General features: G+C 38.5%; 1 protein-coding gene across 1 annotated transcript in view; it reads left to right on the forward strand.

Moving 5' to 3' along the window:
• The window catches only part of ATL1 (atlastin GTPase 1), an 87487-nt gene that overhangs the window by 10647 nt on the left and 59625 nt on the right, over nucleotides 1-17215 (forward strand). Inside the window, exon 2 of the mRNA XM_055537594.1 lies at nucleotides 1370-1539. Coding sequence (XP_055393569.1) covers nucleotides 1506-1539 — 34 coding nt within the window. The 5' untranslated portion in view covers nucleotides 1370-1505. The remainder of the gene's footprint in view (nucleotides 1-1369; nucleotides 1540-17215) is intronic.

The following is a 17215-nucleotide window of genomic DNA, read 5'->3' on the forward strand; positions in this document are numbered from 1 at the left end:
CGCACAGAGTCAGACATGACTGAAGTGACTTCGCAGCAGCAGCAGCAGCAGCATAAATGGAGATCCTGTCTGAAACCATCATATAGTAAATTACATTGAGGGAACTCAGTGAAGAATTGCTTATAATGAGGGAATAAACAGAGATCTAGGATCTGATAATTACAAAGCTAGCAGTAATCTCCCACGCAGAACTGATCTGTGTAGAGTATAGTCAACAGCCAGATTCAGGAGAAAAGTGAGTGAGGAGGTGAGGAATGGGATGACAGTATCTTGAGGGTCAGGTAGCATGAAGGAACAGTGTTTCTAGGATGCTGAAAATGAAATTGATAGGTAAAGAGGAAGGAACTCGTGAAAATAGAGTGATTGAGAATATTTATTAAAATATTTATTGCCTTTTACTTTCTATTCAAAATTGTTTGCAACTTTATTGCCAAAGCTCTTTCATAATATGATGTATGACTTAGAATATTTGTTAATGTAACTCCATATGATAGCTCTGTAAAACGAGTGGAAATTTTGCCCATTATACATGGAGTTAGTTACAGATTATGATAAATCTCCAACTTATATTTGTCTTGATCTTTTTTGTTTGTTTGTTTTTTTGTTTGTTTGTTTTTGGCTGCACTGTGCAGCATGTGGGACCTTTGTTCCCTAACCAAGGATCGAACCTGTACTCCCTGCATTGGAGGCATGGGTCTTAACCACTAGACTGCCAGGGAAGTCCAACTTGAGAGGTTTTAACATGGTGGTTTAGTCACTAAGTCATGTCCAACTCCTGTTGACTCCATGGACTGTAGCCTGCCAGGCTCCTCTGTCCATGGGATTTTCCAGGCAAGAATACTGGAGTGGGTTTCCATTTCCTTCTCCAAGTCTTGATCTTATTAATCTAAGTATGCTATCCCAATTTTAAAAGACAGGCCTGTTCAGTATACAGGTACAAAAATGCATGATACCCTATTTAGTATCATGACCTTGCTTTTAAATTAGGGAGGAAATGGTGCCTGATAGATAAATGCAGATTATTTTAATTTTTCGGCTCTGTAAATGTTGCCAGCATATTTCTACTCATATGTAACTGGTGGAGGAAACAGGTTTTTGAACATGCAGAATCATGCAGTTTCTTGGTCTGTGTAGTTCTGACTGTATAATGCTGTTAAGTTTTTTGAGAGTGTGTAAGGGGGTGCTGTTTATTTGTATGTGTTTTCCATCGAAAATGTTGCAGTACATCATCTGTCACTGTCTTCAGGCTCTGGGGGTGGGCCAAGGTAGGGAGGGTGTGACGCTGGTTTTTGTGTGAACTCCGGCTTGTGATGCTGAGCTTGGTTCATCCGCTTTCTCCTCCCTTTTCCTCCCCACTCCTTCCCACCAGCGCCACAGCAACATCCTCAGAGTCTGAGGGAACTGCGCCCAGCGAGGGCACAGAGCCTCCCACCGCCAGCAACCTGCAGCCGGGAGAGGAGCGAAAGCACTGACAGCGCCTCACCGCCACCAGTCCCCGGACCACCATGGCCAAGAACCGCAGGGACAGAAACAGTTGGGGTGAGTAGCATATGGTGACTTCTGCAGCCCGCACAGGGACTGGCCCTCCGCTTTCGGCTTCTGGAAATGAGGAGGGCTGAGGGCTGCTCCGCGCCAGCGTCTAGGGCTGGGAGATGGCCACAGCCGAGCGGCTCCCTGTTGGGCGGGAGGAACCGTGGCCAAGCGGTACCCATGGAAGCAGCATCTCTCTCACTGAGGGGCGAAGGGGCGAAGGCTGCAGCTACATGCAGGCCGCAGACGCCGGCCTTTCCCCCACCCCCATCCCCCATCCTCCTCCCAGCATTTGGACAGCACCCACCCGGTCGCCTCAGGGGACTCGATGGTTTGACTTTAGCTAAAGGAGGTTGGCAGGAAGGGGTGAGGCCAGGCAGGGGACTGTGGTGAGGGGCGTGGAGTGGAGAGCCCCCACCCCTTCCCCATGAGCTGCGAACTCGCTGGCCTCGCAGGGCTTGGACTCCTGGCAGGCGGGCAGCTTTGGAACAATGAAGCGGAGCGCGCCGGGACTAGGTCCGGGCGTTTCAGACACGAGCAACGCGCGGGAGAAGGGGCGCCGCTTGGGAATCCCATAGCACCGCAGCACTCCTTTTAATCCGGGGGTTGTGTAGGGAATTTGGGAGAAAGGGGGTCAAAGTTGTGGTTTCCAGCCTTTTGCCCCACCCCAACCTGGTGCCCCATTCAGGCCAGCGCTAAGGGTGGCATTGTTCTTAGGTTTTACCTTTTGGAGATATCGGGCTCATGATTCAGCACCAGGCCGAGGGGAGGGGGAAGGAGAGACTAGGCCCAGGGGGTTCACGCTGCCGCGAGTGGGTGGGCGGCGCTCACGCAGGCGGAGAAGAGAGAGTGCAGTGATTCAGGAGAAATCGCAGCCCCGCCCGCTCTGCTGCTCCAGACTCCGTAGTGTGGGCAGGTTGGGCTTTTTCCTCTTTGGGCTCCCGACTAATTCCAGTCACAGTGCCAAACTCACTGCCATCTTCGGGCATTTTATTATCAGCACCAGAGCAGACTTCAGACCACTGTGGCATAGTGGATAGAGGAATAGTGTTTGTTCATTAGCTTTGAATTGTTATTGGGAAAGTTAACATCGACTAGGAGTTCAGAGCTCTTTCATTGACTTTCTTCAGTGTCTCTGACAGCTCTTCTATAACTGTCCATCAGATTGTGAGGTATAAATTTACATTTTAATTAGTTATTTTGGTTACCTTTTATGAAAATTGTATATCTTTCATCAAAAGATCCTATTTTCTCTTGCCTCTGATTGGTCACAGGACCAATTTAACTCCCAAATAAGCGAAGTCTACATTTAGGGATTATCAGAGGTTTACGGTAGATGTGGGGGGCTGGAGCAGGGGTATCTGTCTTTAGTTGCCTGAGTTTAAGAGAAAGCAGTTCCATTTTCTGATATCTGATATCACCAAATCCCAGTTTTAGTAGCCATGACTGTTGCAATGGCAGCTTTTGTTTGTTTCTTCTGAAATATGGGTAAACTTTTTCAGAATACTCCTTCTCCTCCCTTTCCCTTGGTCTCTAAAATAGGAATTTTTTGAACACTCACAGTTAAGGTGTGTATGTTCAAGTCAATTTTGGCTTTAATCTCTGTACACTCTTAACTCAACCCTATTAAGAGACAGGCATGTGAAAATTTATTCTGATGACTAAAATTTTTCTTCTTCAAGAAGCTTTGGATCATAATTTTTCTGTGTTTCCTTTGGTTACAAATTTCTCACATAGTGTTTTTTTCTTTCATAGGAATGTGGTTCTCAAATGGGATTTGCATAAAAATCACATTGGGAACTTATTAGAAATGCAGATTCCCACATCTTCCAGCCAGAGCTTTTGAATCTGTGTCTGAAATAAGGTCTAGGAATCTGCCTTTTAATTAGCATTTTAGGTTATTGAGAAGCAGATCATCTTTGGATATTAACTTTGAGAAACACTGTCCTATTTACATTTGATTGAAACATATTCCAGATAGTTTATCCAGAAGTCATCTGAAGAGTTTTGAGTCAAGTGATGAATTAAAAAAAGAAATAGCACAGTCACTATGTATTCACCGGAAATTTCATAAAAAGAGATAGTGAAACTGTGGACTCTTATCTTTCTTATGTGGAAATGCTTTACTACTCAGATATTTCTTTGCTGTAAAGTGTACATGACATGACTTAGAAAATGTAGCATATGGAGTAAGAGATGTAAGTTTTTGGCAAATATGTTGGCCATGTCTGCCTTGATTCCATTTTATCACCCGCATCTAGTACAATGCCTAACATAATAGGCATTTAATAATAATAATAATAACTAACATCTTTGAGCTAATATGTGAAGTAGGTATTATAGTCCTCATTTACATATTAAAAGGCAAATAATAGAGCTAGGACTCCAACTCTGGCAGTTTGACTTCGGATCCTTTGTCATTACCAGTATTTTGCTGAATGGATAATATTTTCTGCCATTTCTATACAATATTGTATAGATTTGTAGTTTTCAAGACACATTCATCTGCAACATTGTATTTGATCTTTAGCCTCTTAAGTTGTCAAGATATAGTCCCTGTTTACAGATTAAAAAGCTGAGTCTTAGGTAGGTTAAATAACTTGGTGAAAGTGATATAATATTTAGTATGTTTAAAAACTGAGATTAAAACCTAGAGTTGTCTTATATATTCTATATCATAATGCTTTGGAATGTTTTTGTATATAATGGGGCGTGGTGTGAAGGCAATAGAGAAGACAGGCCCTCATAGAAGGCAGAGGTCTCCAATGAGAAAAAAACACAGGTGATAGTTTAGAAAAGAAGACAGTAAACTGATCTTATCATCTAGCTAAGTAATATTTTTCAGACAAATTAGAAATCGTGGGGCAGAGGGGAAAGGTCAACTATCCAGAATTGGAAAATACAGGATTTCCAAAAAAAGTATAAGAGCGATACTTGCAAAATGTGTACAAGGGACCTAAAAATCAGATAAGGACCCTGTTGAACCAGTAACAGATACTATTTTTGTCTGAGTGATCAGAGACCTGTTAGGTCTTTATAAGGGTCATGGAGGCTAGAAAACAGAAACGCATCTCTGCTGACACCCAGAATTGGGTGGTGGTTGAGAATCATACCCATACGTATAAGGGAAGCAAGTCTGTGCTTCCAAAACTGAGAATCCCACCACCTGTACCTGAATCTATACTGAACTAAAAGGTTGTATAAATTTAAGCATTTAAAAGTCAGTTCGTAAAACATAGGCATTATTATCCTTATCTTGATATATAAGGAATCTGAGATTCAGAGAGCATAACTTACCAGAGGTTTGATAATTTATGTTACAGATCTAGGATTTAAATTTACGGTTGTTTGTTTACCTGGTCCGTGTGATAAAGACAAGGAATTAAAATAGAAAGCCAGCAGGTGCCACAACAAACCTGTGTAGGCTTAAGCTAGTATAAGAAATCAATGCTCTATAAACTTGATCTCCCTGAACTAGAAAAGAAGGCAAAGCATATGCTAGTGTGGAAGATAAAGGAGACAGATGAATATCAGAAACAGTAGCCCAGAAAGCAGCCTTTCGGGTTGGGTTTAGAGTTTATGTACTCTCAGAAACAAAACAGAAGTGTATTCGTTGTTTATTTGTTTTTGTTAATTACAGCTGCTTAAAAACTTGAGATGCCACATGGAAATTTGAGTTTTCTGTATTTAACAAACTGTCAGTGCAATATTACTTTAGAAGAAGAATATTTGCAATAAAGTGTCAGCTAGTGTCAGCTTTTCCTGCCTCTTTAAATAAACTCAGCCTCACATTAAGTATGTTGGTGGTGGTTTAGTGGCAAAGTTGTGTCCACCTCTTGTGACCTCATGAACTGCAGCCTGCCAGGCTCCTCTGTCCATGGGATTCTCTAGGCAAGAATACTGGAGTGGGTTGCCATTTCCTTCTCCACACACTAAGTATAGGAAATGTCTATTTGTTGAAAATTAATTTTTAGGTTTTTGTTATTTAAGGAAAGGTTAAAAAAAATCTTGATTATAATAATTTCCAGATCTTTCTTTTCCAATTGGCTGTATTCTGTTTCCCTTGAAATGAGACTGTCTCTGTGTACTTACCTCATTTTCTATATACTTGTTCCTCCTGAAACGAAATAAAATTTCTATTGGATCATATATGTTCTTCTCCTACAGATTCTCCCTTCCACATTATTCTGACTTAATTTGCCTTCCCTATATCTTTTTTCATATACATTTATATATAGAGAGTTATACTTTACTTTTTATATATAAAAGTATATTATATACTTTTTAATATACATATTATACTTTATATCTGCTTATCTTGTCTTGATAGCTCTTGGGTTATATCTTTGCTCCATTTCAAACTCTGCAGACTTTATCTTCAGAAACCAGTGACTAGACTGTAAGTATAACCTGTGATCATCAGGAAAAAGATTGTGAGAAATTTTAGTAAAAAAAAAAATAGTTGGATATTTTAAAATTTAGAGGCTCTTTTACATAAAAATTATTCTATTAAAATATCTGTATATACAAAAGAAAAATGAAACATAGATATTCAGTTTTAAAAAGTGTAACAGTGAATCCCCCCTCCCAAGCTGAAAAAATAGAACTTTATCAGTATTTTCACACTACCTGTCAGCTGCTCCTTAATGGCGATATCTCCTTATAAATACTTTCATAAATTTGGTGTTTCCTATTTCCTGATCATTTTATATCAGGAATTTATATATATCATTAATATATATATATGTATATTTTGAGTAAATATTTGCATATATAACAATCTATCACTAAATAATATATTAGCTTTACATTTTTAAGAACCTAAAATAAATGAAATTTAGAGTGTATTTTTTTCCAAAGTATTTTGTTTACTTATAATCCCCACACTTGGTATTATAATAGATGTAGAATTATATCTCACTATAGTTTGAATCTGTGTTCTGATTATCAATGAGGTATGAGTATATTTTCATACATTTATTAGCCATTAGTATTTCCTTCTCTTGGAGAAGGCAATGGCACCCCACTCCAGTACTCTTGCCTGGAAAATCCCATGGGTGGAGGAGGCTGGTGGGCTGCAGTCCATGGGGTCGTTAAGAGTCGGACACAACTGAGCGACTTCACTTTCACTTTTCACTTTCCTGCATTGGAGAAGGAAATGGCACCCCACTCCAGTGTTCTTGCCTGGAGAATCCCAGGGATGGGGGAGCCTGGTGGGCTGCCGTCTATGGGGTCACACAGAGTCGGACACGACTGAAGTGACGCAGCATAGCATAGCATAGCATTCCCTTCTCTGTACCTGTTTGCCCTTTGCCAATCTTTTGTCAGGTTATCTTTTTTTCCTTTTTCTTTGTCCTTTGCTACCTTGTGATGTGACTTTGCTCTCTTGATGGTATATTTTAGTAAACAAGTTTCATATTTAAAAATAGTCAAGTTAATATTTTCCTCTTTATGGTTTGTGCTCTTTGTATTTTAAGAAATCTTTCTCTATCTCAAAGTTATATAGTTTTCTCTTATTTGGTTTTAAATTTTTGCGTGTCTCTTTTTCATTTTCTAAATTGTGGTAAAATGCACATAACATAAAATTTACTATCTTAACCATTTTCAAGTGTACAGTTCAGTGGTACTAAGTTGTTATACCACCTCCACCACCATCCATCTCCAGAGTTCTTTTCGTCTTGCAAACATCTGTATCCATTAAATACTAACTCCTCATTCCTTCTCTTCCCAGCTCCTGGCAACCACCATTCTACTTTCTGCCTCTATGATTGTTGACTACTCTGAGTATCTTAAGTGGAATCAAGTATCTATCTTTTTATGACTGCATTATTTCACTTAGCATAGTGTCCTCAAGTTTTATCCATGTTGTAGCATACGTCAGAATTTTCTTCCTTTTTAAAACTGAATAATGTTTCATTTGGGACTTCCCTGGTAGCGAATCTGCCTGCAATGCAGGAGACCCCAGTTCGATTTCATTGGCTATATATATATCACATTTTGATTATCCGTTTATTTGTTAGGAAGCACTTGTGTTGCTTCCACATTTTATCATTTGTAAATAATGCTATTGTGAGCATGGGTGTTTATATATCTCTTTGTGACCCTGCTTTCAGTTCTTCAGATATATACCTAGAACTAGAACTGCTGAATCATATAGTAGTTAATAGTTTTAATTTCTTTGTGGAACTACCATACTATATTCCACAATGGCTGTACCGCATTCCCATTAACAGTTCATCAACACTTGTTCTTTTCTGGTTTTTTTGAATAGTAGCCATCCTGATAGGTGTGAGGTGGTATCTCATTGTGGTTTTTATTTGCATTTCATTTCCTAATTTCTCTTATTTCTCCTTTCATTCATTGGGTGTTTATAAGTATGCTGCTTAATTTCCACAGATTTGTGAATTTTCTAATTTTACTTCTGTTACTTATCTCTAACTTCATTCTACTGTGGATTGGAGAAAATATTTTATATGATATCTATCTTTTAAAAATCTGCCAAGATTTAATTTGTGGTCTAACATATGATCTATCCTAGAGAATGTCCTATATGTACTTGAAAAGAATGTCTATTCTGTTGTTTGGTAGAATGTTCTCTATAAGTCTGTTAGATCTAGTTGATTTACTGTGTTGTTCAAATTCTCTTTTCCGTTGCTTATCTTCTGTCTGATTGTTCAATCCATTATGAGTGTGGGGTATTGAAATCTCCAGCTTAACACTTCACATATTTTTTTTTAATTTTCTTTCAGCTTTATTTTTTTTTCCATATATATATTTATTTTATTTTATTTTTTAAATTTACAATATTGTATTGGTTTTGCCATATATCAAAATGATGGCCTGGTATTAGATGTATATGTTTTTATAATTGTTATATCTTCTTACTGTAATGAACCTTTTATTAATGGATACTGTCCTTCTTTGTTTCTTTAAAACTTTTTCAGTTAAACTCTATTTTGTCTGTATATTAATATAGTCACCCCTGTTCTCCTTTGCTTACGGGAAACACTAAATATCTTTTTCCATCCTTTCACTTTCAACCTATCTATATCTTTGGATTTAAAGTGAATCTCTTGTAGACAATGCAGAGTTGGATCATGTTTTTTAATCCATTATACCACTGTCTTTTGATTAGAGAGGGTAATCCATATATATTTAACATTACAAGTGGGAAAAACCGCCAAACCACTCAAGTATGACCTAAATCAAATCCCTTATAATTATACAATGGAAGTGAGAAATAGATTTAAGGGACTAGATCTGATAGACAGAGTGCCTGATGAACTATGGACTGGGGTTCATGACATTGTACAGGAGACAGGGATCAAGACCATCCCCAAGAAAGAGAAATGCAAAAAAGCAAAATGGCTGTCTGGGGAGGCCTTACAAATAGCTGTGAAAAGAAGAGAAGTGAAAAGCAAAGGAGAAAAGGAAAGATATACCCATTTGAATTCAGATTCCAAAGAATAGAAGGAGAGATAAGAAAGCCTTCCTCGGTGATCAGTGCAAAGAACTAGAGGAAAACAATAGAATGGGAAAGACTAGAGATCTCTTCAAGAAAATCAGAGATACCAAGGAAACATTTCATGCAGAGATGGGCTCAATAAAGGACAGAAATGATATGAACCTAACAGAAGCAGAAGATATTAAGAAGAGGTGGCAAGAATACACAGAAGAACTATACAAAAAAGATCTTCATGACCTAGATAATCACAATGGTGTGATCACTCACCTAGAGCCAGACATCCTGGAATGTGAAGTCAAGTGGACCTTAGGAAGTATCACTACAAACAAAGCTAGTGGAGGTGATGGGATTCCAATTGAACTATTTCAAATCCTAAAAGATGATGCTGTGAAAGTGCTGCACTCTATATGTCAGCAAATTTGGAAAAATCGGCAGTAGCCACAAGACTGCAAAAGGTAAGTTTTCATTCCAATCCCAAAGAAAGGCAATGCCAAAGAATGTTCAAACTACTGCACAGTTGCACTCATCTCACACGCTAGTAAAGTAATGCTCAAAATTCTCCAAGTCAGGCTTCAGTAATAAGTGAACTGTGAGCTTCCAGATGTTCAAGCTGGATTTAGAAAAGGCAGAGGAACCAGAGATCAAATTGCTAACATACGCTGAATCATCGAAAAAGCAAGAGAGTTCCAGAAAAACATCTGTTTCTGCTTTATTGACTATGCCAAAGTCTTTGACTGTGTGGATCACAATAAACTGTGGAAAATTCTGAAAGAGATGGAAATACCAGACCACCTGATCTGCCTCTTGAGAAATTTGTATGCAGGTCAGGAAACAACAGTTAGAACTGGATATGGAACAACAGCCTGGTTCCAAATAGGAAAAGGAGTATGTCAAGGCTGTATATTGTCACCCTGCTTATTTAACTTCTGTGCAGAATACATCATGAGAAATGCTGGGCTGGAAGAAGCACAAGCTGGAATCAAGATTGCCAGGAGAAAGGTCAATAACCTCAGATATGCAGATGACACCACCCTTATGACAGAAAGTGAAGAAGAACTAAAGAGCCTCTTGATGAAAGTGAAAGAGGAGAGTGAAAAAGTTGACTTAAAACTCAACATTCAGAAAACCAAGATCATGGCATCTGGTCCCATCCCTTCATGGCAAATAGATGGAGAAACAGTGGAAATAGTGGCTGACTTTATTTTTCTGGGCTCCAAAATCACTACAGATGGTGACTGCAGCCATGAAATTAAAAGACACTTACTCCTTGGAAGGAAAATTATGACCAACCTAGACAGCATATTAAAAAGCAGAGACATTACTTTGTCAACAAAGGTCCGTCTAGTCAAGGCTATGGTTTTTCCAGTGGTCATATATGGATGTGAGAGTTGGACTGTAAAGAAAGCTGAGCGCAGAAAAATTGCTGCTTTTGAACTGTGGTGTTGGAGAAGACTCTTGAGAGTCCCTTGGATTGCAAGGAGATCCAACCAGTCCATTCTAAAGGAGATCAGTCCTGGGTGTTCATTGGAAGGACTGATATTGAAGCTGAAACTCCAATACTTTGGCCACCTGATGCGAAGAGCTGACTCATTTGAAAAGACCCTGATGTTGGGAAAGATTGAGGGCAGGAGGAAAAGGGGACGACAGAGGATGAGATGGTTAGATAGCATCACCGACTCGATGGACATGAGTTTGGGTAAATTCCGGAAGTTGGTGATGGACAGGGAGGCCTGGTGTGCTGCAGTTCATGGGGTGGCAAGGAGTTGGACAGGACTGAGTGACTGAACTGAACTGAGATGATAAGGAGGGATTTACTTCTATCATATTGCTCTTTGGTTTATATGCCTGATATCATTTTTTGTTCTTTATTTTTAGCTTTTGGTGTTCAAGTTCTTTGGAAAGCTCCATTTGAATTTTTTACATTAAAATTGCATCCAATTTGTAGATTAATTTGATAGAATCAAGATTTTTTTACTATATTAAATATTTGCATCCATGCCATATTTCTTCATTTATTTAACTTTTGTTTCTTAATGTATTGTAGTAGTTTTAAAACTTTACTTGAAGGGCTTGCTTGTCATTTGTTTTTATAGTTTCATTCTTTTATTTTTTGCCATTATGAATTTTCCCCTACTATAATCATCACTCAGTATCTGTGGGGGATTGGTTCCAGGAGCTTCTGCAGAAGCCAAAATCCACAGATGCTCAAGTCCCATAGTCTGCCTTTCATATTTGTGGGTTCTGCTTAGACACAGTCAGCCAACCTGAATTGTAAACATAGCACATGATTCAGAGTTGGTTGAATCCATGGATGCAGAACTTCCCAGTATGGAGAGCCAACTGTGTACTCATTGAAAAAAACCCATGTAAAAGTAGACTTGCACAGTTCAAACCTGTGTTGTTCAAGTATCAATTGCGTGTATGCAGGAGATCCAACCAGTCCATTCTGAAGGAGATTAGCCCTGGGATTTCTTTGGAAGGAATGATGCTAAAGCTGAAACTCCAGTCCTTTGGCCACCTCATGCGAAGAGTTGACTCATTGGAAAAGACTCTGGTGCTGGGAGGGATTGGGGGCAAGAGGAGAAGGGGACGACAGAGGATGAGATGGCTGGATGGCATCACTGACTTGATGGACGTGAGTCTGAGTGAACTCCGGGAGTTGGTGATGGACAGGGAGGCCTGGTGTGCTGCGATTCATGGGGTCGCAAAGAGTCGGACATGACTGAGCGACTGATGTGATCTGACCTGATCTGATGTGATATATATCGGAGAAGGCGATGGCATCCCACTCCAGTACTCTTGCCTGGAAAATCCCATGGATGGAGGAGCCTGGTGGGCTGCAGTCCATGGGGTCGCTAAGAATCGGACACGACTGAGCAACTTCACTTTCACTTTTCACTTTCATGCATTGGAGAAGGAAATGGCACCCCACTCCAGTGTTCTTGCCTGGAGAATCCCAGGGATGGGGGAGCCTGGTGGGCTGCCGTCTATGGGGTCGCACAGAGTCGGACACAACTGAAGTGACTTAGCAGCAGCAGCAGCAGCAGCATATATATATATGGCTATTAATAGTATATAAGATGCAATCGATCTTTACATATTCATCTCATATCTAGCAATCTTGCTAAACTTTCATATTAGTTCAACTAAATTGCCTTTTGATATTTTAGGATTTGTACATAAAAAACCTATCATTTGCAGTTGTTATTGCATCATTCATTCCTTTTTAATCTTTGCCTTTTATGTATTTTTCTTGTCTTAATCAGATTAAGAGTGTTCTTTGTTCCTAAGGAATATTTTTAAGAAATCATCACTGGATATTGAATTATAATCACTACTTTTCTGTAATTATTGAGATAATCATATGACTTTTATTCTTTAATTTTTTAATATGTTTAATTATATTAAAAGGTCTTTGTTGAACTGATCTTGCATTCCTGGAATAAACTCAAGCTAGGCATATTGTGTTACCTTTTTTAATACATTGCTGGATTTGCTAATCTTTTAATGGTATTTCCAAACATGTTTACAACTAATTTTCTTTTTTTATTCTTTCCTTGTCTGCTTTGGTATCAAGGTTATAGTAACTTTATAAAATGAGAGGGGGAAATTTTTTCCTTTTCTTTTTGATTCTCTGGAAGCATTTATATGAGATTGGTGGTTTAGAGTGGTGGTTTAGTCGCTAAGTTGTGTCCAACTCTTACAACCCCATGGACTGTAGCCTGCAAGGTTCCTCTTGTCCATGGGATTTCCCCAGCAAGAATGGTGGAGTTGATTGCCATTTACTTCTCCATAAGATCTTAGCGATTGAACCCTGGTCTCCTGTATTGCAGGCAGATTCTTTACAGACTAAGCCACCAGGAAAGCCTGTATGAGATTAGAATGATCCAGTTTAGGAAAACTAGTCTATTAAACCATCTGGACCTGCTGTCTTCCTTATAGTAAGATTTTGAACTATTGATTTAACTTCCGTATTGGTTATAGAACAAATAAAACTTTGTTTGTTCTTGAGTCAGATTTAATAATTTACATTTTTCTTGGAATCTGTCCATTTTGGCAACTTACTTGAGATTGTTTTTAATTCTATTATTTTCCCTGCTTAATTTTAATCTGTTATCTTCCTCATTGTATTTTTTGTTGTTAGTCTCTCCTTTTTTCTTTTTATATTTACCTAGCTTTTGTGCATCTCTCTCAATTCCTTCCTGTACTTTCTTTGATTTCATTCTGTATTCTCTTTTTAGCTTAACAAGTTGGATACTAAGCTCATTTATTTTGAGCTTGTCTTTTTCTAATGTATGCATTTAGGGCTATAGATTTTCTCTAAATATAAATTTTGCTGTATCCTACATGTATTGAGATACAGTAGATTCATTCTCATTCAGTTTGAAGTATTTTAAATGTTCACAGTGATTTCTTTCTTTACCTATGAATGTATAGAAAGTACATTTTTGTTATTAATTTCAAACTTAATTTTATTCTAGTCAGAGTGTATGTTGTACAGTAGCACTGCTTTCTATGGTGATAGAAACGTTCTGTTGGGTTTGCCCAAAAGTTCCTTCAGTTTAAAGTAAAAATAAAAGACAAATTTTTCATTTTCACCAAGAACTTTATTGAAGTTTTGTTCCACTGCCTTCTGCCATTTTTCAGGCAACTTCATAATTCTCTGTTCCCAAAACTTTTTATCTTTTTGAGCAAAGAGCCAATCTAGGTGATTTTTATGGTCTTCCTGGAAATTGAACTTTTTTCCACAAAGAGAATTTTGTAAAGACCAAAATAAATGGACATACACAGTTTCAATGTCTGATGAATATGGTGGATGAATCAGAACTTCCCAGCCAAGCTGTAACAGTTTTTGCCTGGTCATCAAAGAAATATGTGATCTTACATTATCCTGATGGAAGAGTGTGTGTTTTCTGTTGACTAATTCCAGATACTTTTCATCAAGTGCTATTTTCAGTGGGTCTAAATGAGAGCAGTCCTTGTTGGAATTAATCTTTTGGTTTTCCAGAAGGTCCATATAGTAAGACTATGGTCTTTCCAGTAGTCATGTATGGTTGGAAGAGCTGGACCGTAAACAAGGCAGAGTGCCAAAACATTGATGCTTTCAAACTGTGGTGCTGGAGAAGACTCTTGTGAGTCCCTTGGACAGCAATGAGATCAAACCAGTCAATCTTAAAGGAAATCAACCCTGAATACTCATTGGAAGGACTGGAGCTGGAGCTCCAGTACTTTGGCCACCTGATGAGAACAGTTGACTCATTGGAAAAGACCTGGTTGCTGTGAAAGATTGAAACAGAAGGAGAAGGGGGTGACAGAGGGTGAGATGGTTGGATGGCATCACTGATGCAATGGACATGAACTTGGGCAAACTCTAGGAGATGGTGGGGGACAGGGAAGCTTGGCATACTGCAGTCCATGGGATCACAAAGTCAGACATGACTTGGCAACTGAACAACAACAGTAAAGAGCTCATGATAGAGGACTCCCTTCCAGTTCCACCACATACACAACATCACCTTTGGATGAAGACTGGCCTTTTCTGTGGGTGGTGGTAGTTCATTTCACTTGCCCCACAATCTCTTCCATTCCACATGATTGTTCAGCATCCACTTTTCATTGCATGTTACAGTTTAAAAACAGAACTTCTTTTTAGTAGAGAATTAAATGAGGCAATATGGTCAAGGTTTTTGCTTAACTCATGTGAAACTCAAACATCAAAGTGAGTAACATAACATAACCAGGTTGGTGCAAATGGTTTTCAGCACTTGGTTTGGGTATCTTGAGTGTGTCAGCTATCTCCCAAGTGGTATAATTGATTGTTCTCAATTTATATCTTGATTCATCTATTGTCAAACTGTTGATGCCCATCGAAAGAGAAATCTCCAGCACAAAACTTCACAAACCACTTTTGACATATTTGATCAGTCACAGCACCTTCTCCATATACTACACAAATCTTTTTTTGCGTTTCAGTTTTGTTTTTACCTTTCTTGTAACAATAAAGCATGATATGCTGAAAAAACTGCTTTTTTCTTCCATCTTCAGTAGTAAAATGGCTACACAAAAATTCATCAATTTTGATTTTTTAAATGCACACTGATATGACTACTATCATAATACAGTCTAACAAAATTGTCTTGAATGAAGTTAAAGACAAGTGCTACTAGAGCTGTCTTACAGAAAAAACCAAACAGATCTTTTGGCCAGCCCAATATATCTGTACTATCCAATGTGGTAACTTCTAGCCATGTGTGTCTTTTGAGCATTTGAAGTATGGCCAGTGAGAATAAGAACCAAACACTTTGTTTTATTTAATTTTAATTAATTTAAACAATCATATGTGATTAGTGGCTGCAATATTAGGCATTTTGGGTTCATAGGATAGCTGATTGTGAACTTTGTTGAAACTTGTTTTTTGTCCTACTACATGTTTAATTTTTAGAAATATTCCTTGTAAGTGTGAATAGCACTTTTTGTTTACGAATTGTTGATGCAGTGTGCTATGTATGTTGATTAGCTCAGGCTTGTTGAATGTATTGCTTATATCTTTCAAACTCTTAACTGATTTCTGGACTGCTTGATCTACCAGATACTGATATCTGATAGGTACTTTAAATTATGAAAGATGTTTTAAGCCGTGACAGTAGATTTGTCAATTTTCTCTTAATATTCCCTTAAGATTTGTTTATGGATCTTGAGCTAAGTTGTTGCTGCTGCTGCTGCTAAGTCGCTTCAGTCGTGTCCAACTCTGTGCGACCCCATAGACAGCAGCCCACCAGGCTCCCCTGTCCCTGGGATTCTCAAGGCAAGAACACTGGAGTGGGTTGCCATTTCCTTCCCCAGTGCATGAAAGTGAAAAGTGAAAGTGAAGTCACTCAGTTGTGTCTGACTCTTAGTGACCCCGTGGACGTAACCCACCAGGCTCCTCCGTCCATGGGATTTTCCAGGCAAGAGTACTGGAGTGGGGTGCCATTGTTAGGTGCACACAAATGTGGAGTTGTTACATCTTCCTGATGAATTGAGCCTTTTGCTTTTGTATAGTGAACTTCTTTCTTCTGAGTAATACATTTTGCCCAAAGGCTATTTTGTCTGATATTAATATAGATCTTCATATGTCTTTTGCTGATTTAGTTTATGGGCCTACTGAGCAGGAGTGGCTGGAGTAGGAGGCTGACTGACATGCACAAAATGAGTCAGTCACTTTGTCCCTCTGACTTTTGAGAACCTCCTCTAACAGTAAATGCCCTTTGTTGAGCATTCACATGGGACCAAATATTCTTATACTCCATGCCCATTCCAAAGGTCCAGGCATATATTTCTTCAAAGTACCTTCAAAATGTTGGCTACTCTCTGTGTGAATTGGTGCAGTTCTGTTCCTTTGACATATGCTGCAAGCGTCATAAGTACTATCTGCTCATATATCTGTCCACTCTGTTAGAAGATAGTAAAAGGTTTCTTCTTCACTCTTGCCTCTAAATGTCATGAGTGCCTTTCATGGGCAAAGTCTAAACCAGAATCCGGCTAAGAAGGAATTGTAAGAATTGTACTATAGTTTCCACACTTCCAGTTTCTGCCATATAGAGAAGAGCTTAGAATGGTGGAGATAGATCTGAGCATGACACGGATGATGTTCAGCAGAAGGAGTAACCACCCATTTTCAAAATAGCTGACTCAGAGACGATTAAAGGGTGAGACAGTTCCTTAGAAACCACACAGTATAACTGCATGTGGATTTGTTTGTTTTCTTTCCTTGGAATTAACACTTCCCATCTGGTTTTTTCCTTAAAATATGTGAACATATTTTCTCATGATTAGGTATTTTTCTATAACATGCTTTCAGATGGCTCCATATTCTGCAGAGTATAGCTGTGACATAATTTATTTACAATACCCTAGAGTTAGAGATTTAGATTGTTTCCAATTTTTTGTTAAATAAATAATGCTGTAATGAACCTTTATGTAAATAAATACATATGCACAATCCTGACGTTAATTTCCTTAGGATAAATTCCTAGAAATTGAACTGTTTCATTAAAGGGTATGTATAGTTTTTAGTGTTTTTTTAATGCTCTTAATTTCTGAGTGTATATATTTTTTAACCATTGCAAGTTATAAAGGCAAAATGTTTATCTCTTTTTATTTTTTAGATTCTCCTTTTAATTAGCATTTCTTCAGTTACTGAGAAGACTGAACTTTTTCCCCTATGTCTATTAACCATTT

The sequence above is a fragment of the Bubalus kerabau genome, chromosome 10, assembly GCF_029407905.1.
Source record: "Bubalus kerabau isolate K-KA32 ecotype Philippines breed swamp buffalo chromosome 10, PCC_UOA_SB_1v2, whole genome shotgun sequence".
Classification (NCBI taxonomy): domain Eukaryota; kingdom Metazoa; phylum Chordata; class Mammalia; order Artiodactyla; family Bovidae; genus Bubalus; species Bubalus kerabau.